This window comes from Hirundo rustica, chromosome 4, assembly GCF_015227805.2.
Source record: "Hirundo rustica isolate bHirRus1 chromosome 4, bHirRus1.pri.v3, whole genome shotgun sequence".
In the NCBI taxonomy this organism is placed as follows: Eukaryota; Metazoa; Chordata; class Aves; order Passeriformes; family Hirundinidae; genus Hirundo; species Hirundo rustica.
In genome coordinates this window covers 23120221-23139311 of record NC_053453.1, presented here as the reverse complement: position 1 = coordinate 23139311, position 19091 = coordinate 23120221, and the positions used below count along the sequence as shown (strand labels likewise).

General features: G+C 38.8%; 1 protein-coding gene across 1 annotated transcript in view; it reads left to right on the top strand.

Annotated features, from left to right (window-relative positions):
- The window catches only part of KCND2 (potassium voltage-gated channel subfamily D member 2), a 272340-nt gene that overhangs the window by 233959 nt on the left and 19290 nt on the right, over window positions 1-19091 (top strand). The window contains exon 3 of the mRNA XM_040062962.1: window positions 18023-18185. Within this exon, the coding sequence (XP_039918896.1) occupies window positions 18023-18185 (163 nt within the window). The remainder of the gene's footprint in view (window positions 1-18022; window positions 18186-19091) is intronic.

The following is a 19091-nucleotide window of genomic DNA, read 5'->3' as shown; positions in this document are numbered from 1 at the left end:
CCCTCTCTTCCTCTTGCCCTCCTCATGTACCACAGATAAGATCTGGAATGGGGGTTTAGACCATTATTTATAGAAAATGAACAAAAAAGTCTATGTTATACTTCCATGACCGCTACCCTGACACCTTGACAGACTCGGGTACCATAAATAGCATCCATGACTCTGTAACAATGGGATTTTTACTCCTACAAAGCAAAACTGTTTGTCTGCAGAAGAAGGAGAGAAATATTTTAATGAAGTCTCCTCTGCTAAGTGTTCTTTTTTTATGGTGCCACTCGGCCTTTGTCAAGAGCTACCCTGTAGCCCTAACGCACTTCTTGCATAACAGCTCAGCTTAGTAGAAAGGGCTGGATATAATGCAGTACATGACCTCCACATATTCAACCCTTTTATGGGAATAGAATAAAATAAGTATCAATGTAATTACATCTGACATGTCCAAAAGATTTTTGGAAGAACAACAGCATTTATTACACTTGTTGGCTTACGTCACATTCTGATTTGTTTTTCAAGTAATATGTTATATAGGTTTATAAACCACTTAAGGTGGAGGGTTTTTTTAAAGGATTAAGTAAATCTTCTCAATCCCTTATCTACAAGCTAAAATGCATCAATTACTTGGACTGGCACAAAGTTTTGATTGTCTTTAGTGTTTCTCCATCACTATTTAAGGCTTACTCTTCTTATTGCAGCAAACATTTGTACTAACAGGAATTTGGCTCCACTATGTCATAACTACACTTTGATGAGCTCTGTGTTTCAGGAAATCTATCTCCACTGACTGCTTTTGTTTTACTGCTCATTTTTCATAGTTGCATGATTATTATGGCAGAAGGATAGAATGGATGCAGATGAGCTGAGTCACTGTTTTGTAAGTCACCAGCAACCACACCCTAAAATCTGGTCCATATTGTCCACAGACTATCCTTTACTCAGAGCAGAAGCAGTGCCCCTGTCCCTGTGGGATACCAGCAGCAGTGAGTAGAAATATGCTGGAGGTACAGCCACTGGGTTGCATGTCTCTTCTGCCCACCCTGTGAGCTGGTGGATGAAATCCAGTCCTGGGGTCTATGCCAAACAATATTGAGCTGAAGCTGATAAATCTCTTTAAAAGGTGACCAACACATCCACGTGGTTCCCTCACCTAACCTTCACAGTACTTAATCACTGAGCAGGAGGACCAAATGCATGGCTGTCCTCACAGACACATGTATTGTCCCTGAGGAACAGGAACCGTGCCCCCAGACACTTCTCTCTTCTTTTCCCTCAGGCCCTTTGTTCTTCTCTGTGAGGTTATTACGATAGTACACATATGGTGACACACATATTTCTATGAACACAGGATCCCAAAGCCTTTAAGCCATGTTCCTACAAAATAAAATTTGAGTTCCACTGACTGGACAGTAGTTCTTATGACTGGGAGGATGAGAGATTAGCAGGCAGATAGAACCTTTTTAGGCTGGAGGAGGGAGGGGAGAAAACAAAAGTGGCATAATATAAAATGAGAGGGAAAAAATACCGCTCAGCTGTGTTCTGAATTATTGGCACAGATGGAAATTGCTGCATTACTCCCTAAGAAGCTTCTATTAATTTTGTCTTTTATTTTCTTTCCTGTGAGAGTTGACCTCCTGTGGACTTTTTCTCCTCTCCTTCCAACACTTTCGGAAGAGTAACAGGCCAGTGATATACCCGCATACTTATTTATTAAAGACATAATGTTGATAATAGAACATAGAGATCTTCTAGCTCCTAAGGCAAACGCATTTGGTGGTTAATGCTGATGAGCACATTAACGAAGGAAAGGCCTGGAGAGAGCTTGAATTGCTATCTGACTTATGAGCCTGTAATAGCACAGTTCTGAGTAAAAAGAAAGGAAACATCTCCTAATATTTATAACCAAAACTTTCCCTACTTTGAAAGCAATGAAATGTAGTTTAGTGGCTTTTTAGCTGTTTAACACCCAAAACTGAACTGTCCTCTCCAGCACAAGTAACTCTGAGATCTCACATTCTAAAGTTTACCAGCAGGGTGAAAGATGATTAAAGTGAATCAGAAAAAAGCCAGAAAATATGATAGGAGTCACAGGAAAAGGACCACATTATTAGTCATTGTCAGATTCTTGAATAATTATACTCTTTCTAATGAAAGTATTATTAGTTCAGTTTTTCTAGTGCTAGAAGAAATCCTGAGTATGGAAATTAAAAAAAACAAGATTGCTGTGCATCTTGGCAGTGGTTGTCGAAGTCCAGCATATTCATGTTCTTCCCATAAGAAGAATCCTTGCAACTGTAGCTGAGGGTGAAAGACAGCATCGAGGAGAACCTCTGGTCTGGTATCAGGTGGAGTTAAGCAGGGTACAAGAGACCAGTACAGTTGTGAGAGCATAGCATATTCTGTAAGCGCATGGGAGGTCTTCTGCAGAAGATAAAAATTATTATGAATTATGCTAATTACTTCATTAAGTACTGTGCCTTATTATCACAAGAGACAGAAATATTATCAGCATTGCTGGGGTCTCCTCTGCAATCAGATATAGATTGTGAGCCAGATCACAAGCATCAGACACTTTGAGCTGAAAGTGGATACTCAAAAAAGCCCTGTGGCATAAGTGAAACTGTGGTTGCAAGTAATGAGGTTAGAATATAGCCTTAATCAGTCATTGGAAACTATACTGCACTTGAAAATATTACTTTTGAAGACATTATTCTTAAGCACATTCAGCATCTATGATTTTTATTTTGTTGAATCTCTGGGCTATAAGTTGGTTTAAGAGCCCTTGCAATCATGAGATACCAACTACAATCTCCCACAGGAGAACAGAAGTCACTTCTGGAGATAAGTGCAACATGGCACAACACCCACAGCAGGGACATGAAGCCATACCTGTCACTCTTCTGCCTCTGTACCATGTAACAGCACAAGGCCAACAGGTAATTTCTTCACTCATTCCCTAGACACACAAATTCTGTACAGAGGTGAAAATCAGTGGGAAGCCAGGGGCAGTGGTCAGGCAGTTCATGGAGAAGTAGTGCTTTGAGGTGTGTAATCTGTTTGCATCAGGAGTGCAGCGTTAGCGCTCTTCTTCCAGAATTCCTGCTCAAGTGCCAAAGACATGCAGTTATAATACGAAAGTACCTACAATAAGAAAGTCAAGGAGAAAAGGAAGGAGAACAGTGCTCAACACACTGAAAACAACAAACGTGACAGCAGAAAATGACAGAAGACCTGCTATATAAAGGTCTCTAGAAAGTGATTTATACTGGGTGAGAAGCAAAACTAATTGAAAATGCATAAAAAGGAGAGGGTTTGGCATTCCTCGTTAAACTGTGTCTATTGTTGTAGAGATAAAAGAAACCAAACAGCTTGAACCAAAAGGTTGAGTAGAAATTGAAAATCCAAGGACAAAATTTTCAATGAATGGCACAGGCAAAATTAAGCATGTGAACTGCCAGATATTGGTTAGAGTTCCCAATGGATCTTGACATACAGAAAGATAAATACATCAAATGTAGTTATACTTGGAGACAGGTAGAGGCTGGTAGGTTATTCTTTGATGCTGCTGTAGATGTTAAGGTCAAGCTGGAGAGAGTGGCTCCGGAAATAATCTTTCAGCTGTGGCAAGAGTGCTGGTCAGGAGGAACTTTACTTGCTTATAATTGTCTACATCTAGGGGTCCAAAAATAGAGCCTGCAGGGCCAAGATAAATGATCTGCAATATATTGCTTTTATAGTGCTCTCAATTGACCATGTAATTCTAAAGTTTCACAGTAGTTCAAAGCAAGGTGGTGCATAGTACAAAATGCTCAGGAATCACTGGTTTGGGTAATTCACTGCAGGGTGTGGATAAGTAGAAAACCCCTTATTTACAGCACAGGAATCTCTACTGAAAAAGCAACTTTTGTAGTGCTTTCAGGCCAATGTCTGAAACAGTACAGCATTTCTCTGAGCATGACACACAACTTTTGGAAAGGCGAAGTATTACAGTGGAGGCATAATATTAATGATTCAGAAAGTCTTGTGTCACAACCCTGAGCTCTGCAGTATCTAATTACTAGGCATAACGGTTTGCACACAGGCTGTGCCAAATAATGACAAGAGAATTAGACACCTAAAAATGGAGTTTGCCCTCTGGGGAAGGTCAGTGTAAGCCATTTGGTGGGAAAAAAGCTGAAGTAGTGCTGTGAGACTGAATTCTTTGTCCCTCACGAATAAGGATCCATGCTACAAGGAGGGCTGCATTCTGTAGAAAAATATACCAAGCCACCATCTTAAGCAAAACAGGATTGTCTTTCAAAACCTGAATAAGGGAGAGGATAGAATAAGGCTTTCCTTCCAAAAGCCAGGAAAGAAGTGCAGGTGCTCCTTCTAAGTTCCAGCCTTGGTGTTCAATGCAGTCAAAGCATCTGTTGGATGGCTGAGATCAAAAAGGTTTCATACATGAAGGATTTGACCCTTCATGAAAGCTCCAGCCTCTAATGACATTACTCACTCTTGATGGATAGTGGTTTTTTCATGTTGAAATCCAAAAATGAAAATTAATTAGGAAAAAATTACAAGGCTTCTTGTAGCTATGGTTTCATTATTCAATTAAACCAGGCTTGGACGGTTGAATGTTTATAAGCATTTTGTGAAATACAGGCTGCATAGGAAGAGATTGAGAAAATCCCTTTCCAGAATTCCCTATTGCATGATTTCTTGGCAACACATGTAGGGAATATGTATTTGCATCACTCTGGGAAAAGAAATCTCATGCAACCTTCCAAAATCCTTCTGTTTACCACTGGCATCTGACAAATTTTCTACAAAACTTCAGACTTTTTAATGAATACTGAAACTTTACAGAGTTTGCATTTTAAAATGTAGTGAAATAACATTTAGGGGTTCAGAAGCTCCATTTCTGAGCAATCATGGGAAAATTCAATGTTTATCAGCAATCTTTAAGAAGGTAGATTTTGAAAACAAATTTTTTAAATGTTGTATACGAGAGAGGGAAACATTTCTTTTAAATGGAAAAGAAATGTGGAAATTTTATTTCTTTGCTACTTATGAAAAGAATAGTAGTGGTCAGCATTATGAAGCTTTATGCCTGAATGACTGAGAGGATTGGTAGTGAAATACAGAACCTCTCAGTCATGGGACATGAATTCAAATAGGAATGGGGTTAGTAGTGACAGAAAGTCATTACTGTGTCATTGCAGTGCGCTAATGTTCAGAGATTCATTGGTGGCTTGAGTCCAATTACTAGCACACAAGAGGTCACATTACAAAATGCACTAGCAAAACTGGCAGAGGCAGACCCATTTCTACTCTTCGTAACAGGCTGCTACATTGCCATATCCAAAGATATTCGTTCAAACTTGTGTCAAGACTCAGAGCCAGTGTGGTTAAGCAGTCAAGTTCCACACTGCCCAATGTGATGAAGAGAGGATGTCTGAAACCATTGATTCTATAATTCAATTTGTAATTGTAGTAGCTGCAAATTTCCCTATTTAAATTATATAAACTGTGCAGCACCAAGCTTTTACAGCCTGCAGAGGCAGTGACTAGTGCCTGGGAGGATGAGGGTTAAGCTGTCCCTGGGCAGAGCAGCTCATACAGGCTCTTGGTTTCTTTGCAAGAAAGGAGATATAATGATGCTCAGCTGAAGCTGATTACTCTGCCAGGCTATAGCATCACCTCCTTCTTTCAAGGTTTGGAGTGATTTAGCACTGATGGAAAGCTGAATTGTGCAGACCCTTGAGTGAACTCAGAAGAGGCTTTTGTTTTGCTAGACTAGAAGTACATGAGTTGTTTTGATTCTCCTGGACTTGCCTGAGCAAGTTCAGGAATGTCTGAAAATTGGAAAAGAGCAAAAAAAGACTATTAGACCAAGAGAAAAATTAGTAAATGGTCCATTGCACCTGATATGTTTTCTCAATTATATTCTAAGTAGGAGGGCATGTCAAAAAAGGCCTTGAAAAGGAAGGAGCTGAATTTCTGATGCAAAATAAGAGTAGATATTCTCAGAAAAATTACTCTCCTGACTACTAGCTAGAAAGAGACACTAAGAAACCGGACAGTGATAAATCTTTTAATGCAGAAAAGATTTACAGTGGAATTATTATTACTTTACCAGGAAAGTTCTTAGTCTTACCTAAGGGTGTATATGTAATATAAAATGTATAGTGTATAATATATAATCATATATCATTTATCATATGTGTGTCTGTGTGTATAAAAATATATGAGTACTTTTTACAGTTGGTAGAACAGATTTCAAGTAGGCATTAGAGAAAAAAATAAGGGAAGTATTCAATATTTGGCAGAGATCCCTAGAGACTTAGGCCAGTAGCTGTGTCACACTGACAAAAGCTATTTCATGTTTTTCAGCTCTGCCTGAAGGAATATAAAAATAATACATATCCATTGGTGGTTGTGTTGGCAAGCAAAAAAATTAGCTTGGCCTAATTGGCCAGTGCTGAATGTGACACAAAAGCCTATTTTCAAGGGAGATGAATATATGTGAGGCAAAACAAGTAATAAATAGAAAGTTGGGAAGACAAGTATTTTTAAAGAGAAGGCAATAATTCTATTTATTATTCCAAAACTTCTCTAAAATATTTCTTCTATCAGTATTTTACATACTAAACTTGTGTTGTTGAATGGGACTAAGTATATGGAAGAAGAACCAGGATGTTTTTAAGATGGAAGGTGTGTCAAAGTGCAAAAGCAAACCTGTATTACAGTCTGGGAACTTTACAGAATCACAGAATCACCAACGTTGGAAGAGACTTTCAAGATCATCTAGTCCAGCCATCAACCTGGCATCACTGTAACCACACCTAAACTATATTTCCAAATGCCACACCCAGATACTTCTTGAACCCTTCCAGAGATGGTCGCTCTACTGCCTCCCTGGGCAATTTATTCCAATGCCTAACCAATCTTTTCAGCAATTTTTTTTTTTTTTAAATATCTAATCTGAACCACCCCCAGTGCAATGTGAGGCCATTTCCCTTCATCATTTCACTTGAGACATGTTTGGGGAGTTGCAGAGATCAATGCAGTCCACTCTGAGTCTTCTCTCTCTCCAAACAATCCCAGCACCCTCAGCCCCTCCTCATAAGACTTGTGCTCCAGCCCCTTCACCAGCTTCTTTGTTCCATCTCTGACTTGCTCCAGCACTGTTGTTCCTGAATGAGGGGCTCAGAACTGGACACAGGACTTGAGGTGTGGCCTCACCAGGGCTGAGTATGGACAGACAATCCTTTTCCTCCTGGCCACATTATTTCTGATATAAGCCAGGACGCCACTGGCCTTCTTGGCCACCTGGTCATAAGCTGGCCAATTTTCTGCCAGTTGTACCCACTAACTGCAAGTTCTTTCCTGTGGGATGACTTTCCAGCCGTTCTGTCCCCAGCCTGTAGCTCTGCATGAGGTTGTTGTGACCAAAGTTCAGGACCATGAGCTTGGCCTTGTTGAACCACACTCCTTGCACACATACTCCTTTGACCAAATGTCACAATGCCCTGAAGTCCATTTTGATTGCTCCAGGACTAATTTCTTCAATCTCATCGCTACAGGCCTGACAAATAATAGAGGGTAATAATCAGAGGATTGTAACAGATCAGGGAGTTTCCTAGTAATATCCCTTACCTGGACCCCAAGGAGGCAGCAAACTTCCCTGTGGGACAGATCCTGCTGAAAAAAACAAGCAGAAGGAGTTGCAAACTTGCTGGGAATCATCCCTACCTAGATCTTGATCAGCCCATTAAAGTGCTGAGCAGCATGAAGGCCAGCAGTGGCTAAAACCCCTTGTCAGTCAGTTTTACTTAAACATGGGAGCAGCTGGATTTGACTCCCAAATGCAATCAGCTCGCAGATCTCAGTGCTGTGCCCAGCAGCTGTCACAAAAAGAAGCATGGCTGTCATTGCAAACTTTCACAGTGCTTTTTAGTGTTAATGTGATTTATACTTGGAGCAGTTTTACCTGATGGCTAATATATACTCAAGAGAAATTTAGGATTGGATTGGCAGATCAATGCTTTGTTTTGAATTTGCTGCTATTTAGCACAAGTATTGAAACTAAAAGGAAAAATGTAGGAGAAATCAATTACATAAAATTTTCAGCAATATTTCTGGGATGAGCGCTGGGTCCAGAGTGCTCAACTATTTTCCTATTAGTTTCCACAATTAATAGCAAAACTCTCTCTCTCTGCTGGAACAAAGTGGCACATCAAAACATAATCCTGGGCTTCAAAAAGTGCATTTGAATCTGCATCAAAATCTGTGCTTCACAGCTCAATCCTTATTTTAGTCATGATACTGAAATATTTTACCAAATAGCATGTTCCTAGAAGACACAGAATTGTGTTGGGTTGTCATGCGCTCATGCTGTGTCTGAGGGAGAAGAGAGTGTCCATGAACCAAGGCCAGGTGAGGGAAATTAGATGGGTGATATTTATCAGTTGCCTTGGAAGTGTTTCCCAGGAAGAATCTGTCAAACTCTAGTCCATCCTGCTGGGAATCAATGGAGCCTGCAGCTGGGCTCTCTTTACAGCAGCCCTTGGTGTAGTCAGTACATCTCGCTCTGCTCCAGTTTACCACCAGTACTGAAGGGTCTTTATTCAGTCATTGCTGGGCACCATGGCCAGACCCTTGCTTGAAGGTATTGCCCATCTTTTACCTCTAACCTTTGAAGTGAAGAATGACTGGAGATGATGCTACTTTTGAAGGTGAGGCTTTTTATAGCCAGATGTTCATGTTGCTTCCAGTTAATGTCTCAGACGGGAACTGCTGGAAATTTTTTATACTCAATTTTATTTGTATCAATTTATTTAAATTATGAGCTTTTGCGATTCTTATGCATTCATCCTGGTTCATATTTGTTCATTTGTCCATGAGATATAAAACAATGTCTCTAAACAGTATATTGCTTTTAAATTCAGTTCCCCCAAAAGAGGATTTTCTAGAAGAACATAGGGAGAAGGAAAAAAAACCACCCAAAAAACCCCATAGGACAAACAAAGATACATTCCTTTTAATCTAAATGTTGGTACAAATCTAGGGGTGAGTTTTATTTGTCTGGTTATCACAGGTGCTGGCTGAGCTATGCCATTTCAATGATTATTTTGTGCAAATTATGTGATGACAGTCATCAAAACACCTGTACTATGCCAGAAGCCCAACAGCTCCTGTTCCTCTCTCAATGATAGATATCTGGGAAGCAAGGCAAATTTTATCAGCTCCCACCAATAAAGATTTGGACAGAGAAATAACAAAGGTGGGAAATCCTGCATTAATATTGTGAATAATAATGGCTCATTGTCCAAGTTAGGACCAGAAATACAAGCTATCCTGAACTGGTCTGTACCTCTTTTTAGAAAACTGTGTGCAGTTCTGATTTTGTTTTCCTGCAAACAGTTTTTAAAAATAGAGGAGATTCAAAAAAGGGCAAAAAGTATGACCAAATATAGCAGATTCTGTATGAACACAGTAGGACTTGACAGCCTAGGAAAGACGTAAGGTAAGTAGGTGTGAAAACACAGGAGGCAGGAGGACGATGGCTGGACAATAGCACCAGATGCTTTTTTGAATACAAGAACCTGGCTGGGGGCATCACATGGAACAAGGAACTGCAGCCAGAAGAGTCAAAAGGACACTCCAAGGAACTGCTGGTGGTGTGAATGCCAGAAATGTGCACAGATTTAAAGGGTCAAAATAAAGCCCATGGAAGTGCAACCCTCTAAGAATAGCTAACAACAACAACAACAAAATACACTTCTTCAGTTATTTGTAAGTGGTTGAAGGATGGAAGGTCATTCAATGATATATCATGCATATTTAGCCAATTCTTTTTCCCTATATGTTTATTTGCTTCAGGTTACATTTTGGAGACTTACTATTAAGGTAGCTGAACTTTCAGTCTGAACTATTTAATTTATAACCTATGAAAGGGCTGGTCAGCTCATCCTATATTTGTGTTTCTGTGTGGCTTCATGTTCTGACAAAAGAACTGTTAGAAAATTAAGTCTTAACTTAAGAAATACAAGTCATTGATTTTTAGGACCAAAGACCCTGGACCATTTTCTCTTTGTGAAGTAAGCCAGAATTACAGGAGCAAAGATCAAATTATTTTGTTTGGTTTTTTTTGTTTGTTTTTTTTTTTTTTTCTCCTTAGTTACTTTTGACTTCACAAATAATAGAATAAAAAAAATTGTATGTCTGCATCAGGCCCTAGAAAATACATAAGTGAGTGACACTGGAAAAGTATATTCTTCCTGTCATCCTTTGTACCATCTTATGAAATAACATCTAACCAAGCATTTATTCTCCACTCATCATTGTGGTATCTTAAAGACTTAGAATCCTAAAGTAATACAACAAAGCAATAAATTAATTCAATGTTAATCAGATATTGTATTCTTGGGAGTAAAGATAATTTTAAGAAATTAAATCATTTTTACTTACATCTGACTCATTCTTTCAAACCTGGCTCATTTCACATTCACATACAGTAGTGTTTTAAAAACAGAATTAGCTCCCAAATTGTAACTGTACAGGCTGAATCCTTAAGGCAACACAGCTGAAATGCTTATTTAGAAATTCCACTTAAAATTATTACCAGTAGCAATTTATATTATCTGTTGTTGGATGTAATGTTGAAATAAATGGCTAATTAGCTTAGTCAACTTACCAGCATTTAGTTACCAAGCAGCTTGAAGGCTCTAGGGAACACCTTTGTAACGATCTACAGCATTCTCTTTAGACAAGGACCCCATTTAGCAATAGTCAAATGTAATTTGACATATCTATAGTATTGCTTTATGCATAGAACTCCTTTTCGTACTTAGAATGGTTAGCTTCTGTATTTTTACTGATGGTCTTTTTTTAAGTGATCTCAAAGTTAAAGTGGTTAACTGATATTTGCTCCCTTGCAACGTACGTGCTTAGTCCCAGAGCTAGTCTACTGGTTCTGAAGGGAGTTGATGGAGACTGGTTTATTCACATGCCCATGAGAGCACAAAGGCAGGGCTTAACGAGTCACTCATCCTTTACAGAGTGTGTGGCAGTCTAGCTGATTAATTTTACTGCTGACTTACAGTCTTCCATCCACTAAACTAAGCAAAAAATCCCAGCGAATGACATGGCAGATCCCTTAGGAGAGCATCTGCATCACAAAAACCACTGGTGGAAGACTCAATTCTGAGTTACTCGATAATTGGGACATGATATCCACATCACTTTAAACAAATATGGGGTTTGGAAGCACAAGCTTCCTTTACAGAGAGGTTCTGCAGTGACTGTCACAGTGTCAGTGTCACCTTCAGGTAGGAGATGGCTTGGGCACTGGCAGGGCCACATAGACTGAGAGCACCTGCCCTTGCCACACAATCCTAGTTCTGTGTGAAGGGTTGTGCATAGCTCCCTTTGTCTGAAACCTCTAAAGAAGGCACATCTTCACCTGTGCTTGTGGGTGATGGCCAGTGTATTGTGAGAACCACCGTGATACAGGATACACTTGGAAAGGCAGCTAGCAAGTTTTATATCAAGAACAGTTGTAGTGCTATGTTGCTTTTCTTATCCTTATGAAGTGCTCAATCCATTCAGAAACATTCTCTTCTTTCTAAAAAAGCCATGCTTATTTTTGCTTCTGAAGTCTGGGGGAAAAAAACAAACAGAAATGCCATCTCTGTAGTATGTCTGTGACTGTAATGTTGCTGTTGGGAGTCAGCTGAGCTGTACCTCTGATAGCTTAAAAATCTCCCATACAGGATGAAGCAGTTGTCATACTTCTGTGATGATTTGTTCAGGAAAAGGTAGGATATTAAGCTTTCCTATTCAGTGAGGGAAAGATGAGAACAAAAAATATCTTTGACCTCTTTGAATTTAAGATTTTATGGTAAAGGAAAATGAAAGGAATTTGGTTATCTGAAATTTGGTCTGGATTGCAAGAAGCTGGAAATGTTTCTTTAGCCAAGCCTTTTAACTTTTCCATGCAGATGCTCCTGTGTTTTGACCTCTAAGTACTGAAGTCCACTGTGCAAATCTGTTTAAGGGAAAACCTTGGTGTACATACAAACAAAACAAAACCCACAAACGCCCCCTCCCCCTCAAATCCCCTGAGTTTTATTAGAAATTCTGTATTTCAGGAACTGCTAACCCAGCCAGGTGCTGAGGCACTATTTTAATTCTCTTGCACTGCAGGGAAACCAGGGAGCACTACCACTTCTGAGAAGATGTGGTTTTCATCATTCATGAATGATCACACTGGCCAGCACTTGAAGGAACATTTGTGGACCCCAAGGGGACCACCATGTCCATCGTGACTAGGCAGAAGAGAGAGCTACTGCAGCAGAGGGCCCTGCACAGCAGTAAAAGCATCCAGGAATATTATTTGCAATTCCATGCAGAATCTTCCTAGGCTGGAATAAAATTTGAAGTAATCTATGTAATGTCGTTCCACGTCTCATACAACCAGCAACATTTTGCGTATTAGAAATTGCTGTTCCAAAACCATTAGGCTATTTTCTGACCTGGCCAAAACCAGGAGAGTGAGTCAGATTCACCATGATTATTGTTTGGTATTGTCAGAGAGAATAATTGCTTTTCCTGCCTACTCTCCTATACCGGGATGTAAACATGTGCCCAAGTGGGTGGCTGGCAGCCTAAACTCATGGGCCAATGAGCAGCTGTATAATCTTCTCTGAGAGTCTCACCACAGCAGCCTCTAGGGCTTTTCCTGGAGGAGAGGAAAGAGCCATTAGCTGAGGCGGGAGACGAGAGCAGATGCATCGTCATCCCACCCAAGTGGTTAAAGCACCGACGCTGTGCAGAGCAAGCAAGCAGCTGGAGGGCAGGAGGAGAGCCTTTGCCCTGGAAAGGTAGAGCACTGCTCTTTCAATCAACTCCCGTACAAAAATCTTGATCTCTGCCTGGATGACCCACTAAATCTACTGGGAAATGTGATTTGTCCCCCACACATGAAAAGATATGAGCTGTGCTGGCTTCTACAAAGATTGTTTCATTTCCATGGATCTCACACTATTTCCATTGTAATTTGGTCGTAAATTCCCTTGCTTTTAAAATGAGTATTACCAAGTTAATTTCAATGTCTTCGCATCTATTTTACAACTCCATTGTTTTCTGACATGTTTTACATGTTTGAAAACAAACAAACAAACAAATGTTACTAGCTTTCCTTTTCAGCAAGTAATCTGGGAGCAGACAACACACCTCAATCAATGTAATAATTCTTTAAAGAATGTAAATTAATTCGAAAGAGGTGGAAGAGGGCATATGTATCTGTAAGACGCATTTTAAATTGTTTCTGCATTTGCATTTGGTTTTAATGGCGTTTACGCCCTCTAGTGTCAGAAAACCCTATCAGAGTGAGGGTTTTTTAACCTTTACTATGTCTGTCAGTCTCAGCCTTGAGTATTTAGGCTTTGCAAAAAATGCAAATGCTGGATTTATTCTTCCTACAAACATCCGCCAGTTTTACAGATTTGATACGCTTGGGAGTGTTTTGACCCAAAGTGAGCTATTTCAAATATTAATTTCTGATGTAACACACACAAAAAATATATTAAATTACAATTTCTGTCACTATTTATTTTGACATCCACAATACACTTATTTTTCCCTTGGAAAAAAAATCACTCCTGTGTTCAAACAAACAGGAATTAAATAAACAGTATTGCCCCTCTAATTTGTTAAGATTGTTAAAGAAAATACAGTCTCTCTCACATCAAGGAAAAATGGTCAAAAAATATGATTCATTTCAGTTATAATTTGGACCTTTGACTTATGAAATATTTTATCTTACAGCCATCAAAAACTGGGTATCATTAGATTCAGGAATAAGATGAAGAGGTGATGATGCTACAAATAGAGTCTGTGTTGTCTGAGATTTCTTGAGCTATGGGTATGCAACACCAGATATATTTCACTTATCACTTGGAAAAGCAGTACTGTGTTGGCAGGTGGATGTCCATGGGTAAGATCTGACATGGCACTGCTGAGATTACTGGCTGGGCATTAGTAACCTCAAATACATTTGTGTTTCCCAAGCTCCTGCAAGAGCTCTATCCTCTGTGTGCGATTCAAGCTGCGTTTTGTTCCCCCCAGTCTGTCATGCAAAGCGCTACATCACAATCCTGTGTCTCACACCAACACTCTGAAAGATGTGCAAAATGAAGGAATCCCCTTGCTTCCTGTCTTTCTCGCAATAAGGGGTCAAACATGCAGAAGTGGTCTGTCACCTGATGAATACAAACAACTGAGACAAACATACATGCCTTTTAATCCATCCAATCCATCCATCCATCCATCCATCCATCCATCCATCCATCCATCCCTGTACAGTGTCACTTAGTGAAGAGATATCCATAGACTGCAAGCAATAGCACGTCTGGCCTGCTTGGACTACATCGAGTGAAACCTAAGCATTAGTTTGATCATGTTGTTTCTGACTTGTGATTTGCTAAAACTTGATTGACACACCTAGTTTGCCTTTTCCCTTCTCTTTTTGGTAACTGAAGTAGAGTGCACCTGATTGATACCAGGCATCAGTATGAAGCCTCTTTTTCTTGATTCATCCAGAACATAAAATATTTGGATGACACTTCTGACATTACAAAATTAGATTGCCAGTACAAATCATAAATGCCCAAAGACTGGCTTGAGCTTTGTCTACAATAACAGACATATGCAGAGCAGACCATATACAAAGCTATGAAAAGACTGCAACTAGGGAAAAAAAGCAAATATAGGAGAATATGTTTGCAGTTGCAGCCTGAAGAAAAATAAGACAAGCAGAGTAGCTCCACATAAAACCTTAAAATAGTTCCCTTTTGAAACGGGAGTCTGTGAAAATTGCTTAATAAGATTCTACATTTGTTGTGTCTCTATGGCTGAAGAAACCAGATTTTCTGCAGAGTTTAGAGTTTGTTTTAGAGATCAAGTTTAAATTTTTCACTTTGAAATACTAGCACGTCAAAGCTTTCCTGCCATCTGAAAATGGGGTTACGCTCTTTTTTTTTTTTGTTTAGAATTTCCAAAGAATAAAACAATTGCAGTTGGGGGTATAGGAGGAATTTCCCCTGCCTTTTATATCATCTATTTCCATTGGTGGTGTTCAGTGATATATGAGGTATAACTAAATGTAATGTTTATTTCAGGAGGATGAACTTCATTAGCAATTCTGATCATGACTACTCTAGACTAAAATCTGTGTCACTGTCCCAGAAGAGAGCAAGGCTAACCAGGGCAAACAGCAAAACCTCTGTTTTTTCACAAAAGTAACCAAATATGTTTCCCACCCTGTGAGAATTATGAAGATTTATTTCTTTGAAATAAGTTTTTCTGACCATAATTTCATTTAAACAACTCCAACACAGTGGTTAGCAACAGGAGAAAAACTAATTACGAAAGCATTATTAATGATGCGAAAGGCATTACTAGCACTAAATAACAGACAAGCAACATTAGCTTTGGAAAATGTCACTGTATTACAACTGATGCAAGCTAAAAAGGAAAAGTAACAAAAAGCAAGTTATTTTAAAGTAAGCAGTATATGCATCTGCATGACATTTTGTCCAGAAGGTAAGAAAAATATTGCAAAATACCTTCCTGTGTCAAACAATCCAAAATTTTTTTAGTTCACTCTGTAACACTATAATATTATGAAAAGGCATCTGCTTAAGTCATTGGTTAGGTCCACACATAAATACTGGAATGCTAAAAACAGATGAGCTCGTGCTTCCTGTCACAACTCCTACAGCTTCATTCTGCTCTTGATTCATATAATTATAGTGTCACATTATCAGCAGGATGAACTATATCCCTCAGCAATTTCAAGCAAAATTAATTAGAGCCAGCTATGCCTTCTGTCCACAGCTGCCATCAGCTGTAACAATGGAAGCTTACGGAGGTTCAGCAGTTTAACATTTCAAGCGATAAGCACCTAAATATAGGTTTAGGAATCTCATTTAAGATACTTAATTTAGGAGATCTAGTACTGGGCATCTGTAAATTTGCATTTCGAAATCTACCTTGTTGTGTCAGGTTTCTGTTTACACAGATCCAATATATGAAACTACTTATATCTGTAAGAATGAAGTAAAACTAGTGGACAGTGTAAAGCTTACAACCCTGGCCCTCTGTCTACTGCTCTTCTATCGTTCTGCCTGGAAAAATGGGATTAGTGAGGTGTTGGGGATCCCATTTGTCAAAGAGACCTTGAAAGATCATTTATCCACTTCCTTGCCCAAAGAAAAGAACAGCTGGTCATGCACACAGTTGATAGTCAGCTCAGGCTTTAGCAAGAGATAAGCACCAAAAATTACGATGTTGTGGTGTGCAAATGTTGATGTGAAAGAAAGCATGACATCCTTTCTAGTAATTTTCCAGTTTTTACATATCTTTATTTAAGACCAGTTATATTATTTATGTAAAAGATGAATTCTGTTAAATTATTTATTTTTCATGCATATCACAAAATGAGAAATGAATACCATTTGAATTCTAAGAGTGTGTGTGTGGGAGGGAATATTGGCAGAAATATTAATTATATTATTCATGTGAATATTTTACACTTGGACATGTTTAGTAAAGCAACCAAATATTTATTTAACACAACATAATCTATGTCAATAGCCTAAGACTTGGTCATCTATATTATATCTGCCTGGATGACAACTTATTTGAATATTTATGTTTAACATTTTCCTCGTATCTTACAAAATGCAAATCATTCATCGTCACATCCTTTTGACATGAGCTGAGCTCTCATTGGTGGAAGATGTCCTCTAATTTCATATAGTTCCTCCATTATGCTCACCCTTTTTTCCACCCCCATGATTAGGTGCACAATTTGGACACTGACTTGAAGACTTCCCCCTTCTGTATTATGTTTCCAGTTCCTGCTGAACAGACAGATTTTGTTTTCCAGATAGTACTTTCTAAACTCTGTTCCTCCGCAGTTTTATTTCTTAACTTTTCTTGTGTTAAGAATTTATAAATTCTTTTAAATAGGGAATATGCTCTCTCTCTTTTTTCACATACATACTAAACTCACAAGCTAAAGTCAATGTTTAATAGTGACTTAAAATCCAGTAAAGTTAAAAACTGAATGGTATTTGAAAGTAATTCATCTTTTTATTAAACTCTGTAATATGTAATTACATACTTGTCCCCTATAGAATATAGCAAAATGCAAAGAGCTAAAATCTCTTAATAAGTTATCACTGGAGTGCCTTTATATACATCAGTAACACTTTGTTCTTACTTGCTGGACAAAACAATATCCAATATCATAAAGAAAGGGGGTAATTTTAGTACTTCTGAGCACTGCCAGGATTGCAGTTACAATTTGGTTGCTTGTTTGCTTGTGGCTTGAGTTTTTCCATGTTTGCTTTCACCCGGACCATGGAAAGGACATCTGGAACTCAGCTACTCCAGCTTCTCATGTCAACAAGAAGTTAGGTCAGCCATGCTTCTGTCTAGCCAAGTTGAAAAATACAATGATAGAAAGTTCATGATCTCCTGGGAAACCTGTTCCAAAAATGTGTCACCCTGCTAAATGAAAGTACTGTATCAGCTTGAGACAACAGATTATTCAGTTTAGTATCTAATTTAACAAGTGGTCTCTCTCAGATCTTGCCAATGAAATTGATGAGTTCTTTCAACAAGTAAACAGCATAAAGACTGAACTTCAACACTGATTTTTTTTTTTTCTTAGCAAGGTCATTCTCTCTCCATTGCAATAGAGGTGGCCTGGGAAGAGTACAGCAGGTAAAACATGTGATTTACCTGCCCCCATTTTGACAGACAGGAGACTCAAAATTTATTTAAAATTAAAATTATTTGTGCACAACAATGGGCATGCTATGTATGGAAGAATATGTGTAAAAGCATTCTCTATATTCAACAAGTATTAATTGCAAGAGAAGTAAAATATATTGTGCAATTAATTAATTGTGAAACTAAATTATGAGAAGACATTTTGTCTTTACTAAACCTTTTGTTTTCTTTAACCTAGGTATGGTGACATGGTGCCAAAGACAATAGCTGGGAAGATTTTTGGTTCAATATGCTCCCTGAGTGGGGTCTTGGTCATTGCTCTGCCAGTTCCTGTAATTGTCTCCAACTTCAGCCGTATTTACCACCAGAATCAACGAGCAGACAAGCGCAGGGCACAAAAGGTAAGCTTCTAATTTTTCCCCCTTATGTTGTTGAACAACAGATAAAATATGATTTTCTATATGCTGTGGGTCATTATAGTGTGTATTTCTTAGCAAGAGGACCACTGTATGTGCCACATGCCTAACCCATGTCCTAGATGCAAAAACTGTCTTATTTTTAGTGAGGAAAAATCCCCAACACAAACAAAACCAGTTCACTTACCTTTTCTGTCAAAATGTACAGACCTATTATTTTGGTAATTCATCCCACTTGTTAGACTAGATCTAGGATTTTTAGACAATAGCTGCAGTCTCACCCACTGAAGATTCTTCAGCGCTTTTTCAGGCAGACTTTCTTTCTACCACAGTCTTATGAGGAAAAGAAAAAAATAAAAACCCGACCAAACAAACAAGCAAAACTCTCAAACCTAATAATGGTTTCTAACATCTCTGCTAACAGATTGCTTCACTAATCCAGGTTTAGTTAAAGTCCCAGATTCAGTCTCTGGGGGAATCTGATTGTTGGGGAACTTGTCTCCTCAGCTCTATTTTGCTTAAAAGGCTTTGGATAAACAGCTCAATCAGGTAAAAAATTAAAGTAAAAGTCTGTTTTTCCAGCTTCCTTGATTTGCTGAGTCTCTCACTAAATATCCACTAGATCTACAAGAAGACTGTTTCCCTTCCTGACACATATGGACAAGGTCAGCGGCTGGGAAGAGAACTATTTATTAGGAGTGATGCAGCCAAGCCTGGACAGGCACTTTCATCTCCACATCACTGCTGTTGCACTTGTTCTAATCCATTTCTCTGAATTCTGAAGTGCCAGGCAGCTCAGAGAACACCGACTGTCACTTGAAGCCTGTTCTGGGAGCTGAGATGCCTTACTTTCCACTCCTCTGCAGATGGCAGTTGGAAGGCTTTGGATGC